The sequence below is a fragment of the Lepus europaeus genome, chromosome 8 (assembly GCF_033115175.1).
Source record: "Lepus europaeus isolate LE1 chromosome 8, mLepTim1.pri, whole genome shotgun sequence".
NCBI lineage: Eukaryota > Metazoa > Chordata > Mammalia > Lagomorpha > Leporidae > Lepus > Lepus europaeus.
The window spans coordinates 20,474,568-20,499,974 of record NC_084834.1 but is presented as its reverse complement, the minus strand read 5'-3'; the positions used below and the strand labels follow the sequence as shown (position 1 = coordinate 20,499,974).

Below are 25,407 nucleotides of genomic sequence, written 5' to 3'. Positions count from 1 at the left end.
GATAGCAGTGGTTTTGTTTTTTTTTTTCTTTTTTCCAGTAGGCTGAATGGACCGACAGTGACCAACAAGTCTACACATCAGTGAACATGGTCTCCCAAAGCCAGCCTTGGGGAGATGTAATGAGTGCTTTAATCAATGTGATACTCCTGGCCCGGCAGTGGCTGGGATAGGCTAGCACAAGAAGGAACCCTACCGTCACCTACACCCTGGGTAAATACTCTTCCGGCCTTACAGTTGGGTTCCCACAGTATACTGTGCAAAGAAGATGACATTTTGTTTATCTTTTCCTTGCCATCACACAGAATCTAAAATTCCGAGTTACTGCCCAAAATTCAGTTGCTTATTCTCAGGCCCAGTTTTGCATATTCAGGTTGGGGACAGAAGTTTGGAATTGTGTATATAAGGTTTCATGTGATGCCTTTGGGTCATTTAGGGCTAAAATTTAAAATTTTATATGACACTTATGGACTAGTGACACATTTCTTTCCCTCAATCCTTCTAGGGGGCTCATGTGAATGTTTTCCTTGAAAAAAAAAAGTCTGATGGTGAAATTAAAGGTATTGAAGCTCATTACTAGATATGTTGCTTTTAATTCAGGTGTATTGCCATGAAAGAAAGGAATATGCTTATAAAGTGGTATTTCTTTAACTTTAATAATGCAAAGCTCGCACTGGCATTGCAAACTTGGTTAAGGAGTCTGTGTTGTCTTTGAAAGCAGTATCTACTGCAGAAAACCCAGAAAGTGAGTGGCTTGTTGAGGTCTCCAGAGGAGAACTCGTCGACTATCAACCCCTTGTACAATAAATTAATAACAACTGTTGAGAGACTGTTACTGGTAAAAACTAGACAATTATGGTATGAATTATAAATATGGGCAACATAGCAATCTAAACAAAGCCTCTGAAGTTACCGTGTCCCAGGGTGGGGGCATTCTATCATCTCTGCCTGTTTACTTCTTTGCCTCTTGACCCAGACCGTGAGCTACTTGAGCTACTTGAGGGCATGAGCCAAATGCTGTTCACTGATGACATCTTATTACCCACCACAGTACTCGGCAAATGTTGTTGAATGTAGGAGTAAATAAATGAGCAAATAATAAGGCCACATTAATTCTATGATAAACAGGAGGAAGAGAGGAAGAGAATAAAATGTCTAAATTTATAAAAGAAAAACTACTGTGCTTTGTTCTTAAATTCTAAATGTTAAAAAGTCAGTTTTTTATATATATATATATAACAGACTTAGCATTCCTATAAATTGTTCATTTTTCCCCACATTGGTCTGGTTATGGATTTCTCCAAAAGAAGCTAAGGAAGTTTGTTGAAGAATTGGCACAATTTTCAATTGAATTGATTGATTCACTCACTTTTTAAAAAAAAATATTGTCTCATAAACCTTATCTTTGAAAAATCTTACATAGAATAAGCATATTAGTTTTTATCAGTACCATTTATTTATCATTTTTAAAATATTTATTTAAAGTCAAAGTTACAGAGAGAGACAGAGACACAGATAGAGAAAGAGAGATCTGCCATTCTCTAGTTCACTCCCCAGATAGCAGCTATGGCAGGGGCTAGGCCAGAACCAAGCCAGGAGCCAGGAGCTTCTTCCAGGTCCCCCACATGGGTGCAGGGGCCCAAGCACTTGGGCCATCTCCCACTGCTCTTCCCATGTCATTAGCAAGTAGCTGGACTGGAAGTGGAGTAGCTGGGGTACGAACTAGAACTGACATGTGATCCCAACATTGTAGGCACCAGCTTTATCCATTATGCCACAACACCAGTCCACATTTACCTATTTTCAATGTATTTTTAGTTTTAAATTTCAGACTAAACTGAAATGCCCATTTATTAGAAGAACATTATGTAATACTTAAACAGATATATACAGTATTAACCAATCATATCAGGCAATTAGCAATCATTGATTATGGTTTACCTACTGTTCTGTGGAATACCTGAACCTATGGGTACCAAAACATATTGGAATGAAGATAATAAGCTATAAGCAGATTATCTACTGCAGAAAGAAAGAAGTGAATAAGAAAATCTTTGCTCTAAAAAACATATTCTTGTAGGGACACCATGTGTAACTAACATCAGAAGTCTTGGAGAAAACATAATCTCTAAGTAACATGACTGATTTTCAAGCAGAGGACTAGAAGTCCACCGATATTCACTTGTGCCTTTTTCTATATTTAGCCACCTGATTCTCTCTCTCTCTCTCTCTCTCTCTCTCTCTCTCTCTCTTTCTCTCTCTTCTGTATCTCTCTGTCTCTGTTTCTCTTTCTTTTACACACACACACACATGCACAGCCTCCACAAGTGGCCTCCATTTCACAGCTTTCTATCAGGGATCAGGGATCTCCATAAGACACATGCATCATTGAAAAACAAGACAAAGCTCATTGTGTACTGTATCAAAGCAGTGCTGGTACCCTCTATCTACCCAAATGTATGCCCACGATCCCCTGTCCTCCTTCCTGCCTGTCCTACCCCAATACCCTCTACAACATTTCTTGCATGTACAAATCAGGCTATAAAAGTAAAAGGACCTTACTTGCATTTTGTAATAATCTTCAATGTCATGAACACTTGCTTCACTATTTTTCTTTATAATAGCTGATTTGAGAAACATGGCAGGGCTATACAGAAGCTTAACACATCCCACCAAACCCTATCCTCTTAAAATACAGCTAGAAGAATGAATGAGATTTTTTTAGACTTTCCTATGTTTTAGCCTTGAAAAAATATTTCAAATGTAGCAGGATATATTCTTAAAATAAATTCTAACGGGACACATTTGTATTTCAGATCCATAGGACTATCATGGAAAATAATTGACTTTGCCTTTAAAAAAAATAGGGTTCAATTTAGTAGTAGTAGGCCCTAGCAGGAAATAAAAATTCATTTTCCTTGTCATCAGTCTACATTCTCACCACATGGAGTTGGACAAAAGTCAGGCAGAAATGTTCCTCTTGGTACTTTACAACTAAAGGTGCTGACAAAAAAAAAAAAAAGCATGAAAGCCATTGTTTTTAATTAGGGAATTCTTTGAAAGACACACAAACAAGAGAAAGTGAGAGTTCAGGGAGTTAAGTATGCCCTGACACCCTGGGGTATCTGCTGAGCCCTGGCATCACGAGGCTGAACTTAATGCACCATGGTGGGCACAGCAGAAGAAGCTGGGGTTGAAGAAGAATGTGCACTGCTCTGTGGAGACCACAAGCCTATGTCAGCAAGTAATGTGATGATGGCAGTCGGCAAGATATTGAAAAAAACTTCAATACAGAGCCTAAAATTCTATATCCAACCTGACTGTCTTCTAGGAATGAATATGAAATAAACAGAATATCAAAAACACTACAATAGAGTATTGAATACCAACAGACTTTCATCTGAGAAACTTCTTTCAAAGTCTACAATTAAAGAAGTAAAGTAAACCTAAAAAAATATTGTGGGAGGTAAGAAGGAATGGTTGGCGCCCAAACTAGACAAATGATTAAAGATACACACAGATTGCACAAAACGATAAAAGCAATTTGCACAGTTAAAAACAATGAGAAAGCTAAAATCTTCAACTACCACTGCCGGTGACTGCAGTGAGAACCAGAACCACTCTGGACTAAAAGGATTCACACTGCCTGCTCGACCCAGATCACCGCTCACAGCACCAGCACTTTGTCTCAGTGCCTCCATTACAATCCCAGAGGCTCCTGCACAGCAACACAACTTTACTAATCTGTATCTAACCCCAGTCAAGTCCCTGCATGGGAAGATCCATTCTAAGCCAAACTTCACATTCACAAAGTCTGGATTGTTTTTCTTCATCAGACAGACTACAGTGATCCTGTCAAGGGGTTCCCTACATCATCACAAAAAGCAAAAAAGTCACCTCGGTTTTATCAACAGGTTACAGCTCATCCAAGGGTTACAGTCCATGCGTAGCTCCATCTAAGGAGCCAGCATTTGGCAGCAGCTAAAACCTTACAAGGCAATACTGTATTGCGGGAAGTGGGCAAACATGATTACCTAATATATATAAACATAATCTGTATGTGAGAGGCAGAGAGACAGAGACAGACACACAGATTGTCCATCTTCTTGATCACGCTCCAAATGCCTGCAACAACCTGGGCTGGGCCAGCCACAAGCCAGTAGCCAGGAACTCAAGCTGATACTCCAAAACAGGTGGCAGCAGCTCAAATACTTGAGCCATCAACCCCTGATCCTCCAGGGTATGGATTAGCAAGCAGCTGGAATTGGAAGTTTAGCTGGCTCTTGAACCCAGGCACTGTGATATGGGATGTAGGGGGTCCCAGGCGTATTTTAAACACTGGGCAAGTGCCTACTCCCTGATTAGCTATAGATATTGTTATGTTAAATGTGCATTTCTAAGGTACTCATTCAAAGCAGAAACTAATGGATACTCTGAAGATTAGTACAAATAAAAATGGAATGAGAAGACAACTTGCAGGAAAGGAAACTGAAGAAATATAAAACTGTGAGTAAATGAAATGTACAAAATAAGTAGTAGAATTGAATCCAAAATACTCATGAAAACAAAGTACTAGATTAAATTCCATAGTGAAAATATGAAGAATTTTTTTTTTTTTTTACTGAATTGTTCTTTATTACACTGTGCACATTCCTTTCAGGAAAGATAACCAAAACACACACAGACACACATACTGAAATGCATTTCCACATAAACATAGGGACATAAGAAAGTTAATAATCAGAACGCCAAACAAATAGCAACCACAATTATTTGGTGTACTTACATTAACATTAGGTATAATATACTTAGCATTTTTTTCAAGAGAGAGAAACAAAGGAATGCACAGTCAGACAGAAATAAATCTCCCATGCACTGGTTCATGCCACCAGATACACACAGGGCCTAGATGGAAGACGGGAGCTGGGAACTCAATCCAGGTCTCCTATGTTGGTGGCAGGGATCCAACTACCAAAGCCATCACCTGCTGCCTTTCAGGGCATAGATTAGCAAGAAACTGGAATTGAAACTGAGCTTGAAATGGAACAAGGCACGATGATACAGGATGCAGGCATCCAAACCAGTGGCTTAACCACTAAACCAACCACCTGTTCTAGGCATAATATACTTTGAGGGAAAAACAAAACATTAATAAAGATAAATAAGTTTATATCTCTGGACTTGTATGTATCTTTATAAGCACATTCACAACAATTAGATTTCTGTAGCTAATAAAACAAGTTTTCAATTTTAAACCATTACAAACAGGACATATTCTTTATCTAAAACACAATTAAGTTAGAAATCTATATTAAAAATATTTTTTATAAAACTAATTCATAAATACAGAAATTGAAAAATTGCTTCTATATAACTTTTGGCTTAAAAAAAGAAACATTATAAAAACATCAACCAGATAACAATTAAAATATTATATAATCAAAATTTGCAGAGTACATCTAAAACAGGATTGATCCATAAAGAAATGACTGTGATTTTATGAATAATATAAAAATGCAAGATTTTAAAATAACATTCAATTCACAAACTAGTAAGTATCACAAAAAAGAATACATAATGAATACAAAACCACAAAAGTGGTTTTGATTTATGAATTAAAAGAATTAATATGATCAAAATGTCCATACTACCCAAAGCAATTTATATATTTAATGCAATTCCAATCAAAATACCAACAACATTCTTCTCAGACCTAGAAAAACAAACCTGAAAGTCATATGGAAACGTAAGAGACCCCAGGTAGCTAAGGAAACCTTAAACAATTAAAAACAAAGCTGGAGGCATTACAATATCAGATTTCAAGATACATTACAGAAGAGTTATTATGAAAACAGCCTGGTACTGGCACAAGAATAGACATATGGACCAATGGAACAGATTAGGAAACCCTGAAATGAATCCAGGCATCTACAATCAACCAATCTTTGATAAATGAGCTTATATCACTACCTGAAGAAAGGACAGCCTCTTTAACAAATGGTTTTGGAAAAACTGGATGTCCATGTGAAGAAGCATAAAACAAGACCCATACCTTATACCCTGTACATAAATCAATACACAGTGGATCAAAGTTCTAAACCTAAGACCCGAAAACATCAAATAACTAGGGAGAAACAATGCAACACATTGGCACAGGCAAAGACTTCTTGGATAGGATCCCAGAAGTAAAGGCAATAAAAGCAAAACTAGGCAAATGGGATTACATTAAGCTAAGAAAATTCTGCACAGCAAAGGAAACACTTAACAAAGTTAAGAGGCCAATAACAGAATGGGAGAAAATATTTGCAAACTATACATCTGATAAAGGGTTAGTGTCCAGAATACATAAGGAGCTCAAGAAATTCAACAACACAACAATCCAATTAAGAAATGGGCTAAGAAATGAACAGGCATTTTTCATTGCAAATAGACAGATGAAACAAAGCTCAGGATCACTAGTAATCAGGGGAATGCAAATAAAATCCACAATGAGGTTTTACCTCACTGCAGTTAGAATGGCTATCATCCAAAAATCAAAAACTGATAAATATTGGTGAGGATGTAGAGAAAAAGGCACACTAATACACTGTTGGTGGGAATGTGAACCTACACACAATCATTATGGAAAACAATATGGAGATTCATCAGAAATCTGAAAATACATCTACCATATGACCTAACCATCCCACTCCTGGGAATTTATACAAATGAAATGAAATCAGCATAAGAAAGGATTATCTGTATGCCATGTTAATAGCAGCTCAATTCACAATCCATCAGCTGATGACTGGACAAGGAAAATTGTGTATATATGCACGATGGAATAGTAAGGAACCATAAAAGAGTAATGAAATTTTGTCTTTTGCAACCAATGGATGCAACTGGAGACCATTATGCTTAGTGAAATAAGCTAGTTCCAAAAGACAAATATCTGATTTGTAGAATATATGATTACCAAAAAATGTTAATCTATATCTTAGATTGTTATTGAACCGAGTTGCCTTCTCAATAAGTTACTCTGAAATTGCTAATAACAGTAAGGTTGACTATTTTTTCAAAGAAATTCTACACATCAATGAAAACCAATGAACTAAGCTCTGGTCACCAACATAAATCAATTTTAACGTAACATTGTTTGTATTCACTTGTTTTGAAACGTTGTATCAAGTCACAAAGAAAACCTATAGCATTAATGCATTGACTTTTTTTATTTTTTTTTTATTTTTTGACAGACAGAGTGGACAGTGAGAGAGACAGAGAGAAAGGTCTTCCTTGGCCGTTGGTTCACCCTCCAATGGCCGCCGCGGCTGGCGCGCTGCGGTCGGCACACCACACTGATCCGAAGCCAGGAGCCAGGTGCTTATCCTGGTCTCCCATGGGGTGCAGGGCCCAAGCACTTGGGCCATCCTCCACTGCACTCCCTGGCCACAGCAGAGAGCTGGCTTGGAAGAGGGGCAACCGGGACAGAATCGGTGCCCCGACCGGGACTAGAACCCAGTGTGCCGGCGCCACAAGGCGGAGGATTAGCCTAGTGAGCCGTGGCGCCGGCTGCATTAATGCATTGACATATTTGAAAACAAGCCAAAATAAATTATTTTAAAGGGTAGGGTGTAGGCAAATGTGTACATGTCATAAAATTATAGAGAAAGGAAGAATAAGTAACAATTTAAGAAAATGATTCTTTTTGCAGGGACAAGAAGATGTGATCAGGGATAAACTTGCGAAAGAGATTTCAAACTACTGGTAGTATATGCTGGGTGAAGCTGTGTAACACACTGGTGAGGCATGCTGGATAAGAGTTTAATTTTTATTACTTAACTAATAACATATATTATTTATACACATGAATATGTAAATATGAATGTACACATCTATAGTGTTTCCTCATCTATAACACACTAAGTATTCAAGTGTAACATGAACCCTGTTGGTGTGGACTATGGGAAATAGAACTCTGGAAAAAGAATAAGAAAGCACAGTACATCAGATATTTATATTTTTCTACTAAAACCTTTTCTCCATGACCCAGCCATCTCTTGTCTTCATCCACGAAACTGAGATAGGCTAAATTGCTATTCTATAGGCAGGGCAAAAATCTAAGACCCTTCTCTATAACTGACAAGATTATGAAATCTCGCTTATGGAAAGAATATAAAGGGTGCTACTAGTATCACCTGGGGAAAAACTACCCAAATGAGTGTTACAAAAAATGGGTTCTAGCATTTGTTTAGATATAATATACTAATGAGATCTAGAACAATTACTTTAATTCTCCATTCTGTTTCTTTATCCATACAATGAAGTGTTGAATAACACATTCCACTAATGATAGAATAGCTCCTAGTTCTCACAGTCTAAAATTACAGATGTAAGGAATAAAACAACATGAAATGCATAATCACATAAAAAGTTACGTGAAAAATGTAACTATGTAAATACTAAAGATAAAAAGTGTGATGACAGCAAGTACATAGTTCATCCATTGAAATATTTATCTGTAATATACAATAAAATGAAAATTCTCTTTTAACTTGAATATCAAAGAGAAAATGAAGATCCCTGCAAAGAAGTTCAAGTAAAATATTTTTATGATATACAAATGCCACTGAAGTGAAAAATCTTCAATAAGACCACCCAACCTTGACAAGTGTATTCATATGGGATTTAAAGAGTAATATTTGTATGACATAAAGTAGGTGGTCTTTCACGTGGGTGAAATATTCCAGCTGACTTTGGTTCATGAATGTTTCTAGAATTATGGTGAATTTTTACCTGGCAAAATATATAGTAGCCAAAATTTTAAATTCTGTTTTCAAAAATCTACTTTTTCTTTGTGATAAATTTTTAAGCTTCTTGGTCGTGTGTGTGTGCATGTGTGTATGTGTATATTTGAGAGAGAGATCAAAAGAGAGAGAGAGAGAGAGAGAAGGAAAGAAGGAAGGAAAGAAAGAAGGAAAATATGTGTATCAAGATAATATGAACTCATGATACAGCTTTTCTTTTAACAGCTTATCCCCTATTTGTTTGGCTGTTAGAAAGCTCAAATGTAAGATTTTTAACACTAACAGTAACAGGATTTCTGGCAAAATTTCATTATTTTATGTAGCTTTTTATTCTCTCTTCTTTAGTTTCAATGGTCTTACTCTATATGTAACAATACTTCAAAAGCTTGTGGAATGATGAAATTAAAAGAGAAGTTTATTTTGGTGCAAAGAAAGCTTAAGTCCATGCCTAGTCTTCATAATACATATTTTCCTTAAGCGTCTGGTGAACTTTTGCATATTATTTATCATAAATGATCTCAAATCATTTTAGAAATCAAATCATTTTCTTAAGTCATGAGCAAAACAGAAGAAAGCTGCCATTTTAATTCACAGCACTGAGGCAACTTGGAAGACGCCAATGGTTGGTACATTCTGCCAGAATTTCAAGTACGACAACTTACTTGCATATATCATCTTCTGGGTCCTCAAGCCCAAATCTTTCATCAAATGTAAGTTGTATCCACACATTTTCCTCTACAGCTACTAATCTCCATACCAAGACTGTATTTCTTGGATAAGCATGAGGAAACCTCGGGCTGTGGATACTTCCATTAGTAGACACAGTAATAATTCTCTCATGCTGAGGATCTTGTACTCCTAAAACAAAAGCATAGACACAGAAATGCATTTAGAACGATAGTCCAAAATTTTTAAGTTTAAAAGGAACATTTTTTTAAAAGACTCGTTTTATTTATTTAAAAGTCAGAGTGAAAGAGAGAAGAGGAGAAATAGAGCAAGAGATCTTCCATGCAACGATTCACTCCCCAGATAGCCACAATAGCCAGGCTGAAGCCAGGAACCAGAAGCCTCCACTGTGTCTCCCATGCAGGTGGCAGAGGGCCAAATACTTGGGCCATCTTCTGCTGCTTTTCCCAGACCAGTAGCAGAGAGCTGGATTGGAAATAGAGTGGCCAGAACTCCCACTAGCGGGCATATAGGATGACAGGGCTGCACCCAGTGGCTTTACCCACACTATGCCACCATGCTGGTCCCCAAAATAAACATTTTTTCATTAACCCACATGTATCCCCCACAAAAGTACTGAGTAAGCATCACACAATACAAATGAAGTATCATTTTTCAGATTTAGCAAGAAATAAGGAATAGCTTAATGTTATTAAAAAAATACTATTTATACTTGATAGGGCACAGTAAAATAGTGTGAAAAATCAATCAACCACCAGCTAGTCTGGATTCCTAAAATCACAATAAAACTGTGTTAAGATTATTTCTCCAAGAATTTATCACATACTAGTCATATGATAATAAAAATGTCATATAACCCTATTTTTAAAAATACAAAGTGATTAAAGTGTCCTAATTTTAAAATCAGACAGCTCCAATTAATTATATAAAGATCTGCATTAATTTACATTTGGCAAAATAAGAAGGGTATGCGGATAACAGAAACTAGCAATGTGAGGACTGGGGGCTGGCACTGTAGTGCATCAGGTTAAGCTGCTGCTTGCAACACCTGCATCTAATAGCAGAGCACAGGATTGAGTCCCAGGTGCCCTGCTTCGTATCTAGCACCCCACTGATGTGCTTGGTAAGGGCATGGGTGATGGTTCAAGTACTTGGGAACTGCCATCCACTTGGGAGACACAGATGGAACTCCTGGCGCCTGGATTCAGTCTAGCCCAAGGCCTAGCATGATTTGCTAGGCCCTACTAAACTGCAATGCAGAGTTTGCTGGAGCATACCAAAAGGACTTGAATAAAATGGGATTTATAGTATTTATTTCCTTGTGTAAATGCTTATTTAAGAGATTGGGTTCAGACCCACCAAAGTCACCTGCCTCTTGGTTAACTCAAAGTTAACTAACTGTTCCTGGGAGTACAGTAATATCTCATCAGGTTCCACATCCCAAGTGAGAGGAGTATACCAGGAGGAGGGACACTGGAGATGATCTTTGAATTCTGCCTACCCCAGAGTAACTAAGCTCACTAGTGTAAAATCAAAAAGTCAACAGAGTTTAAGATATTGAGTAGAGATGCAAGAACTAGGGAATTGCCTGGATAAAACACTGTTGTAGCCATTTAGGGGTGGAAGATATATATCTCCAGTGGTTGGAAGATATATACTCTCCCTCTGTCACTCAATTTTGCAAATAAAAAATATTAATAAACATTTACCAAAATAAGGAAATATGATAGAAGAGGCAGCAATGTAATAATATAGGAGGAAGCTAACCGGTTTTCTCTTTAATCCTGAACTGTCAGTCAGCCCAGCATATCACACATCATTTATTGTGTTTTACCTACTCTTTATTCCTAATGCTTTAGAAATCAAGCTGACAAAATGACCTTAATAGTGGCATACTATTTGGATTTACAACTTCTTAGAAGCTCCAAGACTCACAAAAATTGGAATTCTAAATACTGTCAAGCCTAAATGACCTCAAAAACTAAAATGAGGTCAAAATACTGGTCTTAATGTCTTTTTTTTTTTTTTTTTTTTGGACAGGCAGAGTGGACAATAAAAGAGAGAGAGACAGAGGAAGGTCTTCCTTTACCATTGGTTCACCCCCCAATGGCCGCTGCGGCGGCGCACTGCAGCCGGCGCACCGCACTGATCCGAAGCCAGGAGCCAGGTGCTTCTCCTGGTCTCCCATGCGAGTGCAGGGCCCAAGCACCTGGGCCATCCTCCACTACACTCCCGGGACCAGCAGAGAGCTGAACTGGAAGAGGAGCGACCCAACCAGAACTAGAACCCGGTGTGCCAGCACTGGCAGGAGGAGGATTAGCTTAGTGAGCCATGGCGCCTGCCATTAATGTCTTATTATTAAGAAACTATTAACATTATATGCAGCTGTTAAGATAGAAGAAATGGTGCAGGAGCTCTTAGTGTCTTAATATGGTAACATGAATTCTGAGCTTCTGAAGAATGAGTATTTAGTACACAGGATATATTTTTACATCTGTGAAATAAAATATTTCACATATGCTAAGATATGCGTTACTTTTTCTTTTTATTTGACAGGCAGAGTTAGACAGTGAGAGAGAGACAGAAAGGTTTTCCTTCCGTTGGTTCACTCCCCAAATGGCTGCTAGGGCCGGCATGCTGCACCGCTCCGAATCCAGGAGCCAGGTGCTTCCTCAGGGTCTCCCACGTGGGTGCAGGGCCCAAGCACCTGGGCCATCCTCCACTGCCCTTCCGTGCCACAGCAGAGAGCTGGCCTGGAAGAGGAAAAACTGGGACTAGAAACCGGAGACCATATGGGATGCCGGCGCCGCAGGCAGAGGATTAACCAAGTGAGCCACAGCCCCAGCCCCACGATATGCGTTTAATAATATCTCTCCTTCAATTAGAATGTTTAGGAGAGAACTGAAGGTATGCCAAAACTGCTAAGAAATGTTTTCTTACTCCTGTCCAACAGGGAGTTACTAACACAAAGAAACGCAAAACTGTTTTTTGTTTTGTTTTGTTTTGTTTTACAGGCAGAGTTAGACAGTTAGAGAGAAACAGAGAGAAAGGTCTTCCTTTGCCGTTGGTTCACTCCCCAGATGGCTGCTACAGCCGGCGCGCTGCGCCAATCCGAAGCCAGGAGCCAAGTGCTTTCTCCTGGTCTCCCATGTGGGTGCAGGGCCCAAGCACTTGGGCCATCCTCCACTGCACTCCCGGGCCACAGCAGAGAACTGGCCTGGAAGAGGAGCAACCAGGACAGAACTGACACCCCAACCAGGACTAGAACCTGGGGTGCCAGTGCCACAGGCGGAAGATTAGCCTGGTGAGCCACGGCTCCAGCCTAAAACTGTTATTTGTGGAATGAGCATTTGTAAACTCAAAAAAAAAAAAATCTAAGAACTAATATATTTATGGTCTTTAGACCATGTAAAGCCCTTTAAACATGCTAAATTTCAATGATAAAAAACTAACCTATCTTTTATTCAATTCATAATGTAATTTTATAAAAATTTTCCAAAGCACTAAACTGGACTCTACTATATGAAGTCATGTGCTGGTCCATGGCAGGATAACTGACATGTTAATAGGTTGGTGAGACTTTTACAAACTTATGTATTGGGACAATAGCTTCACCATAGCAACTTCTCATTAGTATTTGTGATTTAGAGAAATGCTGTCCAACTCGGAACTTTGTATTTGCAGTAGATTATATTATTACTTGATAAGCACCATTCATTTGCCTCTTTCCCAACACCCAATCTCTTAAATAAGCATTTACACAAGGAAATAAATACAATAAATCTCATTTTATTCAAGTCCTTTGGGTATGCTCCAGCAAACTCTGCATTGCAGTTTAGTAGGGCCTAGCAAATCATGATATTTTACGGTAAATTCTACATCTTTCTCTTCTCTGCCTTATTCCATGAGAATTTTCTATCTTTTTCTCTTCTCTAGTTTCATTTCTCATAACTAGTTCCCTTTTATCCAGGCAATTCCCTAGTTCTTGCATCTCTACTCAGTATCTTAAACTCTGTTGACTTTTTGATTTTACACTAGTGAGCTTAGTTACTCTGGGGTAGACAGAATTTAAAGGTCATCTCCAGTGCCCCTCCTCCTGGTATACTCCTCTCACTTGGGATGTGGAACCTGATGAGATATTACTGTACTCCCAGGAACAGTTAGTTAACTTTGAGTTAACCAAGAGGCAGGTGACTTTGGTGGGTCTGAACTCATCAAGTGAGCTCCTGAAAGACACTGGGTCCTTCTTAAACTTAGAGAAAGCAAACTGTAAAAAGGCTTCAATGGGAGGGAGATGCTCTGTTGCTAGCTTTGAAAATGGGCAGGGCTGTGTCACAGAAACTGGGGTTGGGGAAGGGTATTCTAGAAGCTAAGAACAGTCTATGGAAATGGGGATCCCAGTCTTAAAATGTCAAGGGACATAGAAAAAGCTTGGAGGAAGATTTTCTCCAGAACCTTGAGGAAGAAGTCAACCCTAGCTGAAACCTCTATTTTAGTCTTGCAAGATACTCTTTACAAATGCGGATTAGGGGCTGGTGCTCTGCCATAGTGGGTAAAGCCACTGCCTGCAGTATTGGCATCCTATGTGGGTTCCCATTCCAGACCTGGCTGCTGCTTTTCTGATCCAGCTCTCTACTATGGTCTGGGAAAACAGAAGAAGATGGCCTGATGCTTGGGCCCCTGCACCCACGTGGGAGACCTGGAAAAAGCTCCTGGTTCCTGGCTTCAGATCAGCTCAGCTCCAGCAATTGAGGCCATTTGGGGAGTGAACCAGGGGATGGAAGACCTTTCTCTCTGTTTCTTCATCTCTCTGTCTGTAACACTACCTCTCAAATAAATCAATAAACACACACACACACACACACAAATGTGGGTATACAATGATTTTTCTTCCATACACAATCTAGAAACCCACATTGCCATTCAAAGGTTTGTATTGTATTTTTATACCTTCAGTCAGAAAGGTCATGGCTAAAATGAGTATACTTAAATTTGGGATTAAAAAGTGCCTTTTCCTTTACAGTTCATAATTCATTAGACTATAATTAAACATAACTTAAAAACATCTAAGCCTTATTTATAGTCACAGAATTGTAAATTTTCTAAGTTAAATTGCTGTTCCTCCAAATTCACCTAAAAATGGAATAAGGTTTGCCCACCAAACACATATGATTTGCAGATGACTATAAAAGTTTCATGTAAATCTCAAGCAACTAGGCCTATAATTGAGGGGGGAAAATAAGGAACAAACATTAAATTCTACCAAATTAAGACTCTGCACTTACAATTCTATTGTTTTCAGTCATCTTTTAAAGCATATACTTTTACTAGTATTTTAGGGATAAGCCACATATTTAATATCTTGTGACTATTTTATTGAATGTTTGTTTTTCCTATGTTTAATTGACAGTGCACTCAAAATACCATTAAACTAAAACAAATCATTAAAATATTTACAACATGATCTTTCCAATGTACACTGAAACAAGAATAATTCTTGTACATCTTAGATATGAGCTTACCATGAAAAGTGAAATTCCATGTAAACATTAAAGTTTTAAAATTATAATCACACATAAATTCATATCCTGCCCAACCCCTCTGAATGCAGAAGTTTTGAAAACTTAAATGAAGCAAAATGAGAAAAAAAGAAAGATGGGTAGTGTGAATATTGTAAAACTGACTTAGGTACCATTATAATTCAATTATATAGAATCATTATGCATCTATACATATATATTAAGTTTAGCATTAAAATCAAATCAACTGGAGCTAGCAAATGTGGCATAGTGGATAAAACAGTGCTGATTCATGACCCCGTTGCTCCACTTCCAATCCAGCTCCCTGCTAATGGCCTGGGAAAAGCAGCAGAAGATGGTCCAAGTGCGTAGGCCCCTGCCACCACAGGGGAGACCAGAAGAAGCTCCTGGTTCCTGGCTACAGCCGGGCCCAGCTGTTGTGGCCTTTTGAGGAGAGAACCAGTGAACAGAAGTTCTCTGTCTCTCGTTCTCTGTCTCTTCCTCTCTCTCTGTACCTCTGGCTTTCAAATAAATAACAAATCTTTAAAAACAAAACAATTCTATGATGTGTGCATGCATTACATACTCTGTGCTCTTTGAAAGATGCATTAATCCTGAATGAAGGAGGACAGCAGTAACAGAATTAAAAAAAAAAAAAAACAGTAAAAACTATGATGGCTTAAAAATGCTGTATTATTAAAAATGATAATAGTAAAAAAGAAATTTCTGGATAATAAGTAATTTATAAAGAAAGGTAACCATCCACATCCTTCTCCTTGCTATTATTTAAGTAGACTCTATCAGGTAAGAACCACAGGCTTAACAGGTAAAAAGAAAGAGATCTCCAATCTCCACTTAGTTTAGGGTTCTGAAGAATTGTTTCCCTGTTTCACGTGGGTAAGACTAGCAACATGTCACAGAGAAATGGTAGATTTCAAAGCTGTCTAGTGAAATTTTTAACATGTTCACTCTCAAATATATGTTATTTTCAAAGCAAAAAAAATTCTCTAAGAGTCAGTTGCATTTACTTCCAAATCTTACTTGATAATCGCACAAATTCCCTCGTCTTATTTGTGCTTTGCCCTGCTGTTTCATCACCAGCAATACTGCTTCCTTATCTTAATCTTGTTAGTTGGTTTATATAGCTACTTCTGCTTCATTCTCACTAGCTCTCAATTAAAAATTCATTTTAACAACTTAAAACTACATTATGCATATACATGCATGCATATATATTTTCATATACTCATGGGTACCCTTTTGTTTCGAAAATCTAGGCTAATTTCATCTTAATGTAATCATTTCTATAGAGAGATGTATCTGAGTACTGTAGTGAAAAAACAAAAACTCTCCATCAATTGCAATCCATGCCAAAGCACCACATTTGTATGTTTACTATTTGAAATTCTTTTTTTTTTTTATTTATTTTATTTTTTTTGACAGGCAGAGTGGATAGTGAGAGAGAGAGACAGAGACAAAGGTCTTCCTTTTTGCCGTTGGTTCACCCTCCAATGGCTGCTGCGGCCGGCGCATCGCACTGATCCGAAGCCAGGAGCCAGGTGCTTATCCTGGTCTCCCTTGCGGGTGCAGGGCCCAAAGACTTGAGCCATCCTCCACTGCCTTCCCAGGCCATAGCAGAGAGCTGGCCTGGAAGAGGGGCAACCGGGACAGAATCCGGCGCCCCAACCGGGACTAGAACCCGGTGTGCCAGCGCCGCAAGGCGGAGGATTAGCCTGTTAAGCCACGGCACCGGCTACTATTTGAAATTCTATCAATACAAAAGTCTGATAGTATACTGGACAGAAAACCTAGACCCTGATGTTTGTTTCTTCATTAGATGTTTTTTATCATTTATATTTAGAACAGTTTAAATAAAATAATCAACAAATCTTGTGTTGTCTACCTCAAACTACTTAAGAATTACAAGAAAAAATGTTGACTAAGAGAAGATAAAAGAAGGGTTTGTTACATGAAGGGAATCATGAAAACCAATCATTTTAAGACATGCCCTATTGAATCTCTTGAATGCATCCCAGAAGAGGGTTAATCATTGCACTCCTCTGGTAATAAATGGCCAAAGCTTATATCTGGAGAACATGTTATGCTTGAGGCATTGTTTCAGAGGCTGGGGACATCAGAAACAAAACACAGCCCTGTCATCTTAATGTGACAACTGCCAGGATAGTAATTTAGTGTCTTTCCTAGACCAAGTATCATCATCAACTGGTATTCAGCTAACAAAACACAGCACATTTCTTCAGGTTTGCAAATTTTTAATCATATGTTTATGTTCACTTTTCTTTCTCATCGATCTCACTATGACCTAAAAGGGAAAATTATTTCTATTGAAGGCTAAAACCATTATCTAGCTCTGTGTCTGGCACATGGCACTCCCTCCTACTCATATCAGTAGTTTAAGGAAACTTGGTATGTCAGAATACTCCAAGTATCATTTAGGTATTATTTCACTATGTCTTCTTTCCTCCTAATTTTCCACAGAAGGCATATAATAAACCCAAGACGATCTTACAATTTGTATTCCTCCAATTAACGATCCTTAATTCACACTGGATATCTTTCTCAAAGTTCATCTGTTATAAGCCAATATTTCAACTGATGGTGATGGATCTTTTGGGATTCATTATTGAGATGTCAGTTTCTGAATATGCCCTTCTACTTTAAAAAAAGACATGTTCTATAATTTTACCACACTCTGAGAAGGCCATATTATAGTCATTTATTTTGCTTAAACGCTGAAATATAAATCAAATAATGATTAAAAATCTGATATTTTAGGCAAGTCACCTGATTCCTGAATTCACTTTATATAAATGAGATAAACATTGGTCATTTTTAAGTTTAGATGAAGTGATACTCATTCAAAAAATAATTTAAAATCAGCATGCAAGTGGGGAAAGCCTGTTCATCATATTCTATATTCTGTCTTATTCAAACAGATTGAGAGAGAAAATTTTACTAGTATGGATCACATTTCCTGATGTCACTGAACAATGCAAGACAAAAAGCAAAACTGATCATATAAGTAATATCACAAAACTCAAATTAAACTATAAACACTCATTGTTAAGCAAAGATTTCAAATTTAATTCCCTTCTACTGGTTGATAAAAGCTGGAGAGAAAGCTGCTCCTTTGTAGAAATTCTGCCATTTCCTTGATCTGATACTAAAATAAGGTTTGAAATTCTAATGAGAATTACAAGAACTGATCTTATTAGCTTCTTATCTATGTGCAACTATCATAGAGGCCTGTGTTCAGGAAGCTTCCATGTGCAATGGAGAAAAGTGGATATTCTGAGTATCTCCCCAGCCTCCCCCTCACCACTGGATAATCGCTGGACTGATCAAATCCAGCAACATACATGGGAAATCAACATAAGTGATTTCCCTTACTGAGAGGTTGATCGGGGTAACCACAATGGCTTTTTTTCAGCATCTGAGGATGAGAATTTTTGAGTGGAAAAGTATGGTCAGAACCAGGGTAGCACTTTGCTATGATAAAATGGGATCCAGTCCAATGAAGCAGTCATTGCCCACAAGTGGGCAGGTAGATGTTACCACAGAAAAACAAAGCTAGACCTCAACTCAAATAACACATAAGTCACTCTGTCTCCACACTTCTTAGTTACTTGAACATACAATTCACTATGCAAGCCAATTAGAGCAGGAAATTTCTATAATTGCAACCTAAATCATTGTATTAGAAACACATATTTGGATGCACCTGGGATAGTCTTGGTTTAAGTGTGTTCTTGTGGTGTGATTATTACCAGTGCCCACATTTCAACCTCAAAAATACTCCAATTTGCATGATAAGACTCAATCAGAGCCATACAATTCTTCTAGTATTGAGGCATGTGATAGAGAAATTGTGAACATCTGACAATATGCTTTTCTAGCCTCCAAGTTAGGCTAAAAACAACTGATTTTGGTTTTATACAGTGGAATGTGACTTTTTAAAATGAAAGCTTGATTAGGGAAGACAAGCTGGCAATAATCTTGCTAACCTCCAATGGCACAAGATAAACAGCCATCTACAAAAATGTAAAATCTATTTAAAGCCTTTAGCACACTCTAATTAGTAATGAGTATTGTTGCATATGCGTGACTACATACCCTACCACAGTAAGACATGGTTAGATAATACTGTTATTTTTTACTTTATTAAATTGTGCAGTGTTTTAGAAATCACACAAAAGCCGAAGCCAGAATGTACAAGAGAGATAAATTAGGAGTAATTCACATTACGGAGAAAGATCCATCTTAAAGATTTAACATTCCTGTCAGTTTTTTCAATATTTGATCCATTGTTATTGAACTGAAACTATCACTTTGGAAAATTAACACAAAATATTAGGCACTCTGAAATATCTTATGCAGCAAAATGCATTTATACTAAATAATATTTTTATGCCAAAAAATTGGCTGACATGATAAAGCACAACTTCACATTATCCTTAAAACAACCAAGCTTATTTAACAAACAGTGCTTTCAGTAAAGAGCTTTGTGGACTCTTCCTGCGAGGCCGTCCTGTCGGGGGAGCAGGGCGATGGTGTTCTCCCACAAGAAGCACCAGGACAGGCTTCCGTGAACATGCCCGTCTTTATTCACAGCCACGTACACTTTTAAAAAACAGGCTGAAGGGGCGTAACTACTCAGGGGAACACTAACTTTATAGGACAGAACCGACACTGGTGCCAATATGCCTCTCCAATCAGCTGAAAGGCCATGTAGCTAGGGTAGCTTTCCAGGTGGGCCTGGGCCACACCTGGGAACAGTCAACCTAATTGGCAGAAGGCGGGTGGGGAGAACAGTGCCTGTGGCTCCAGCCTCCTGGCAGCAGCCAGGCCATGAGGGTCCCTCCCGGGAGGCATGGCACACCATGCCCTCTCAACCTCCTGCGTGGGCAGGGCAGGCATCTACATGGGATCACCCACAGACTTTCATCTATTTGGAAGACAGCACTTGCCAGCTTTATGTCCACACTGCCCACAGTATACATAACAATCGAACTGGAGTTTACCAGTTACCTATTTCTTTCATGGCAAACAGTGTCTAGATTAAATACTAACATTTTGACAGGAAGATGTTTAAAATTTTCAGTGAAAACAACAACAAAAAGTAAGCAATATAAACTTACTCTTTCATAGAAAAAATGCAAATAAATCCATTAGTTTATGTCTTTAATGAATATTTAAAGTCCGTTTAAAATTCTATTTTGGGTTAAGCTCTTTGAAAATAAATGTATCCTAAAGAAAACAATAGATTAGGAATATATTTAACTCAGTCCTAGTATATGCAGCTTAATATATTATTGCTGAAAATTAGACTTTACTCCTTCTACATTCTACATTCAAAGATGAATGCATACAATGTATATTAATAAACCTATAATTTTCTTATAAATGCTATGCAAATATAAAAAATAAATTTATTTACTTTTTTTTTTTTTTAAACTTTTGACAGGCAGAGTGGATAGTGAGAGAGAGAGACAGAGAGAAAGGTCTTCCTTTTTGCCGTTGGTTCACCCTCCAATGGCCGCCGCGGTAGGCGCGCTGCGGCCGGCGCACCACGCTGATCCGAAGCCAGGAGCCAGGTGCTTATCCTGGTCTCCCATGGGGTGCAGGGCCCAAGCACTTGGGCCATCCTCCACTGCACTCCCTGGCCACAGCAGAGAGCTGACCTGGAAGAGGGGCAAGCGGGACAGGATCGGTGCCCCGACTGGGACTAGAACCCGGTGTGCCGGTGCTGCAAGGCGGAGGATTAGCCTAGTGAGCCGCAGCGCCGGCCGTTTATTTACTTTTTTTTACAAATTATATCATCCTATCCTCTGTTCTTAAGTTATTAAATACTGTTAATAATACATTTGCCTAAGAAATAGTTCCTATTTTTAAGTTTTAGTTGCAGCAAGAGCTCTGGTTTTTAGCAGTAACTACAAACAGCAGTAACTCTACAAACAGTATCATGAATAAAGAGTAATTTGACTGGATAAGTTTAAACAAATTATACTCATGAAATTTCTCATCATCTGTCCTGCTAGAAAATACTGTCTTGCCACCCCACACTCTTCCCTTAATAACCCCTGTCGATATTAAATTGGAGTATAAATATGAAAAAGTGAAGATTTTAAAAGGAATGAAAGTAATAATTTAATAAAAATACCTATTGCATTTTCATAATAAAACAAGTGGTTTAAATTTTATTAAAATAAGGACATTTTTAAGTAATGATGAAAATTAGCCAATCATGCCAAGCTATTCCATCACGACCCACACTATTTCTCATCTAGCTGGTCCATAACAAAAGTGTGAATAAGCATAAATACGAAGATTTTATGTATCCTTCATTCTAAAATTAGCTTTAGTATGTGTATTAGTGGGATTCTTCAGCAACAGCTTAGCTTTATGACAACACTTTTAAAATCAAGCCCAAGACCAAGGGACAAGGGGATTAAAAAAAGACAAGCTGAAACACAGGATGAAACAAGACTGGAGAGGATATACGCATTTATTTAAAATAGGGACTCAACTTTATGAAGCCCACCAGAAGCTCCACTTGCAAGATGGGATTATTCTCTAACGCCCCATTATCAGTATTTCCTTTCAACATTATTCAAAAATACCTGCTTTCTTGTCGTCTGACCTCAGGGAATACTTTGTGAATCTGTCTGTCACATTGGACAATGTCAGATGCCACAAAAAGATTTGCGAATCCCTCCCCATGGCATCTGCAGTGTTTACACGAGTGTAATCCCCAGCCAGCAAATGCACCAGCTGCATTCATGACCTCCCAGCAAGCGGACGGACCTGTTTGAACGCAGTATGTATTTCCTTGGGAATTCCTGCCCATGAATCGAAATGTGACCTTGAAAACTCTCCACTCATTACCTATAAGTCCATTCATTCCTCTTCTGAGAGGAATCTCCAATTCTCTGAAGAAATGGAGTAAAGATATGGGCAAATGCCAGAGTGGGGGAGAAGATGACAGGAGAAAACCAATAGGGCAGAAGTGCAGATTATATTCTAATTCAATTGCAGCAGTTGTAATAATACTAATTACCTTGACAAATGGTCTGACTCCTATTGTCAAGATGACATAGAGCTTCCTAAAGAAAGATATGCACAATCTAAACCTTAAGAACAACTATAGTAATCCTTTAAACTGTCTGATTTAAACTAACAGAGATTTGTTACTGCACATCACCTCAATTATCAAGTTATTTATTTTATGAAAAAATACCACCATGCAAAGTTTGATCACAAGGTCATATTCTTAGTCAATGTGAGCCAATACAATTTCAAAAACAATTCTGATGGGGAAGCAAAACACAAAATGTTTAAAAACTGATGTAAATATGTGTGATGACTTACTCATTAATTATCAAGAAGCTTTTATTGAGTACTTTCTGCCAAACTAAAATACTTAGCAAATGAAGCATGGGAAATATTCAAGAAACACCTGAATAATAAGATATCTTGAGAACGGTAATTCTATTCTCTCTGAATCATAACAGTCAGGATATCTTGCCAAGTACAATCATTTTAAACATGTCAGAGAATGCACAGAAACAAGAATATAGACATTTCAGTAAGCACACGACAAGTGAAAGATCATTAGGAATATGAAAACAGCACTGAAGCGTTGGAATGAATAAAAAGAAACGTACTGCAGACAGAAAAGACTGCCACTGTGAAAGAAGGGACCCAAGCCTACACTTGCTTGTGTGTACGAATCAGATCAGAGTATTATACCACCTCAACAAGTCATTTTGCTTTAGGATGGCTTGCTGTATTAACCTTAGTTATCTGAGAATAAAATAGAGTGTATGATCACAAAAGTTTAAAAATGAGAGTAAATAAAAATATATGTTTTGCTTACCTTTTAAATGTTCTTTCTCCTCTTTTCTATGCCAGTCCAGATGCTTGGGTATAGTTCCTCCCTGCCAGTAGATGGAGATAGTAAAATTGAGTCTTTGGTGACCTCAAATCCTAATCTAGCTGGTTCAGAATATTCAATTTCAGATTTTGGAAGTAAAAAAAAAATTTGAGTGATTGAATAGACACATGAAGATTATAAAAATGATTATCTGAGTGAGTCAAATGAACTTTTATTCATGATCATTTGTTCTAGTCTTTAAGGGAGAGAGTCTTGGCTGGCATAGAAAAAAATAAAAGAAAGAGCATTATTTGGTAGGATAGAGATCCCCTTGATGTTTCATTCTTCCCAGATCTTGCTCATTCACTCAGCTAATATCTATTGTGTACCTACTAAAAATTGCAGGCTACTGGCCAGATACTTTCATCAATAATATCTACTTTATGTTTTCATAACCCCACGAAGTAGTACTTATCATCTTATAATATCTTGTCCCATAAACTCCACTTCTAAAGTTCTTTTAAAGAGTCTGAGCTGACTCCTGTTTGCCAAGTTTCTGTAGTCCTTCTGATGGTTTGTTAAAGGCTTCTCGGATTTAGGCAGAATTAATTTCTTCTTCCTTTTGTTAAAGGGATTTTGCAGTTAGAAATTCATTTGCTACTGTTAAAAACTGATTTTGCTTTCTTTTGATTCAGCTTAATACAAATCCTCCAACAGTTTTCCAGGAAGAAATTAAAAAGCTAAGGTGCAGCCCTTTTGTGCAGATGAAGTGGTTCATCTAAAATACAGCATGATTCAGGACAGGGCTGCATGGAAAGGGTTTAGCTTGAGAACTACACACATCAGATCAAATCCAAAGGGAACAGCAAGAAAATTTATGATTGCTGATGAAGGCTTATGAAAATAATGAAATATTAACATTTTCAAAAGCTAAAAGAAGGACAGGCATGTACCTCTTAAAGATGATAAAGAATGAAACTGAAGAACATTCAACACTGAACTGTTATGGCAGTATGGAATAATTTTTAAAATTATGCAATAATTGTTCTCACTGAACTTTTAATTAAATGGAATATATTCCTTATCTTTATCACAGGCAAAGCCCAAGTGTCAATATGCCTTGTAGTTGTGGCCTATGACTTGATTTCAGAATAACATATGTTGGGCAAATAGGCAATACACAACAAATCAAGAAAAAGCAGTATCAATTTGTTCAAATAAAATAAAACTATTGTTAAAAGAAAACTATTGTCTTTTAAAAAGCTGCCTCAATCACTCTGTGCAAATGAATAAACCAGTATTTGCCAATCTATTTATAGCCCTTATACAAATTTCAGATTATAAAATATTTTCTTTTAAAAAAGTGTTTTTCAGCTACCATAATAAACATAAAAACTAAATGTGGTACGGGTGCTTGCTGCAGAGGTTAAAATGTTATTTGGAACACATGCATCCCATATCAGAGGGCCTAGGTTTGAGTACTGGCTCTGCTTCCAATTCCAGCTTTTAGCTAATGCACATCCCCAGAGACAACAAAGTATGGTTCAAGTCTTGAGTCTCTGCCACTCACAAGGGAGACCTGAATTGAATTCCAGGTGCCTAACTGGCCTAGATCAGCCACAGCTACTGCAGGCATTTAAGGAGTGGACCAGTGGATAGAAGAGTCATCTCTCTCTCTCTTCCTCTCTCTCTCTCTGTGTCTCCCTGCATTTCAAATAACTGTTTATAAATTTAAAAAAGAATCATGCACTTTGCTCTTGTGAAAACAGTTAGCTGTCAGAATAAGTTGGATGATCATATCATTTCTTGTGCAAAACAATATATTATTTTTGTGTTTTGATTATGGTATGCTTTATTACCATGTTTACGTTTTAAGCATTTTATTGAAATACAGTATACATACCAAAAATATAAAAAGGTGTACAAATAAATGATTTTTTAAATATTTTATCTCACTTATAACCAATGCTAGAGTAAAAGCAAAGCATTACTACTTTCCCCAGAGTCCTCATTATTTGCTCTGTTTCTCTTTATTTTAAACAGGTGAAATAATAGCATATTGTCATTTGCATGGTATGATTTAATGAAGTACTACTTATAAGTATATACTGATTGAAATAAACCAGACCCCAAAACACAAATATCAGATGTTTTATCTTATTTGTGGTAGTTAACGTAGAGAAAAAGTATAAAAATTGTGGTGGATGTTATATCATTCAGTATATACTTTTATAGATGGTGCTTCACTGAATTTTACCAAACCAATTTAATTTTAAGTATGCGAAGGGTGATCATATTAATTGTGTCAGAGCATCAGAACAAAACATGACTGCTCCCAGAAAGCTGGACATGCGGTTATCCCAATTACAAGTGACTTCGAACTTTCAATCCAAATCTCCTGAATCTAAACATTGTTCTCTTTGAACTGTTCTGGGATTCAATCTGGAAATCTTTGTGCTTATCCTTATGTTTTCCGATTTTCTTTCTTGGTCAACATAGCACACAAATTATAATTTCCCTTTTTGTT

The 25,407-nt window shown here is 37.6% G+C and overlaps 1 protein-coding gene across 1 annotated transcript in view; it reads right to left on the bottom strand.

Annotated features, from left to right (window-relative positions):
- PDGFC (platelet derived growth factor C) overlaps window positions 1-25,407 on the bottom strand; it is a 214,889-nt gene that overhangs the window by 92,068 nt on the left and 97,414 nt on the right. Inside the window, exon 2 of the mRNA XM_062199451.1 lies at window positions 9,443-9,638. Coding sequence (XP_062055435.1) covers window positions 9,443-9,638 — 196 coding nt within the window. The remainder of the gene's footprint in view (window positions 1-9,442; window positions 9,639-25,407) is intronic.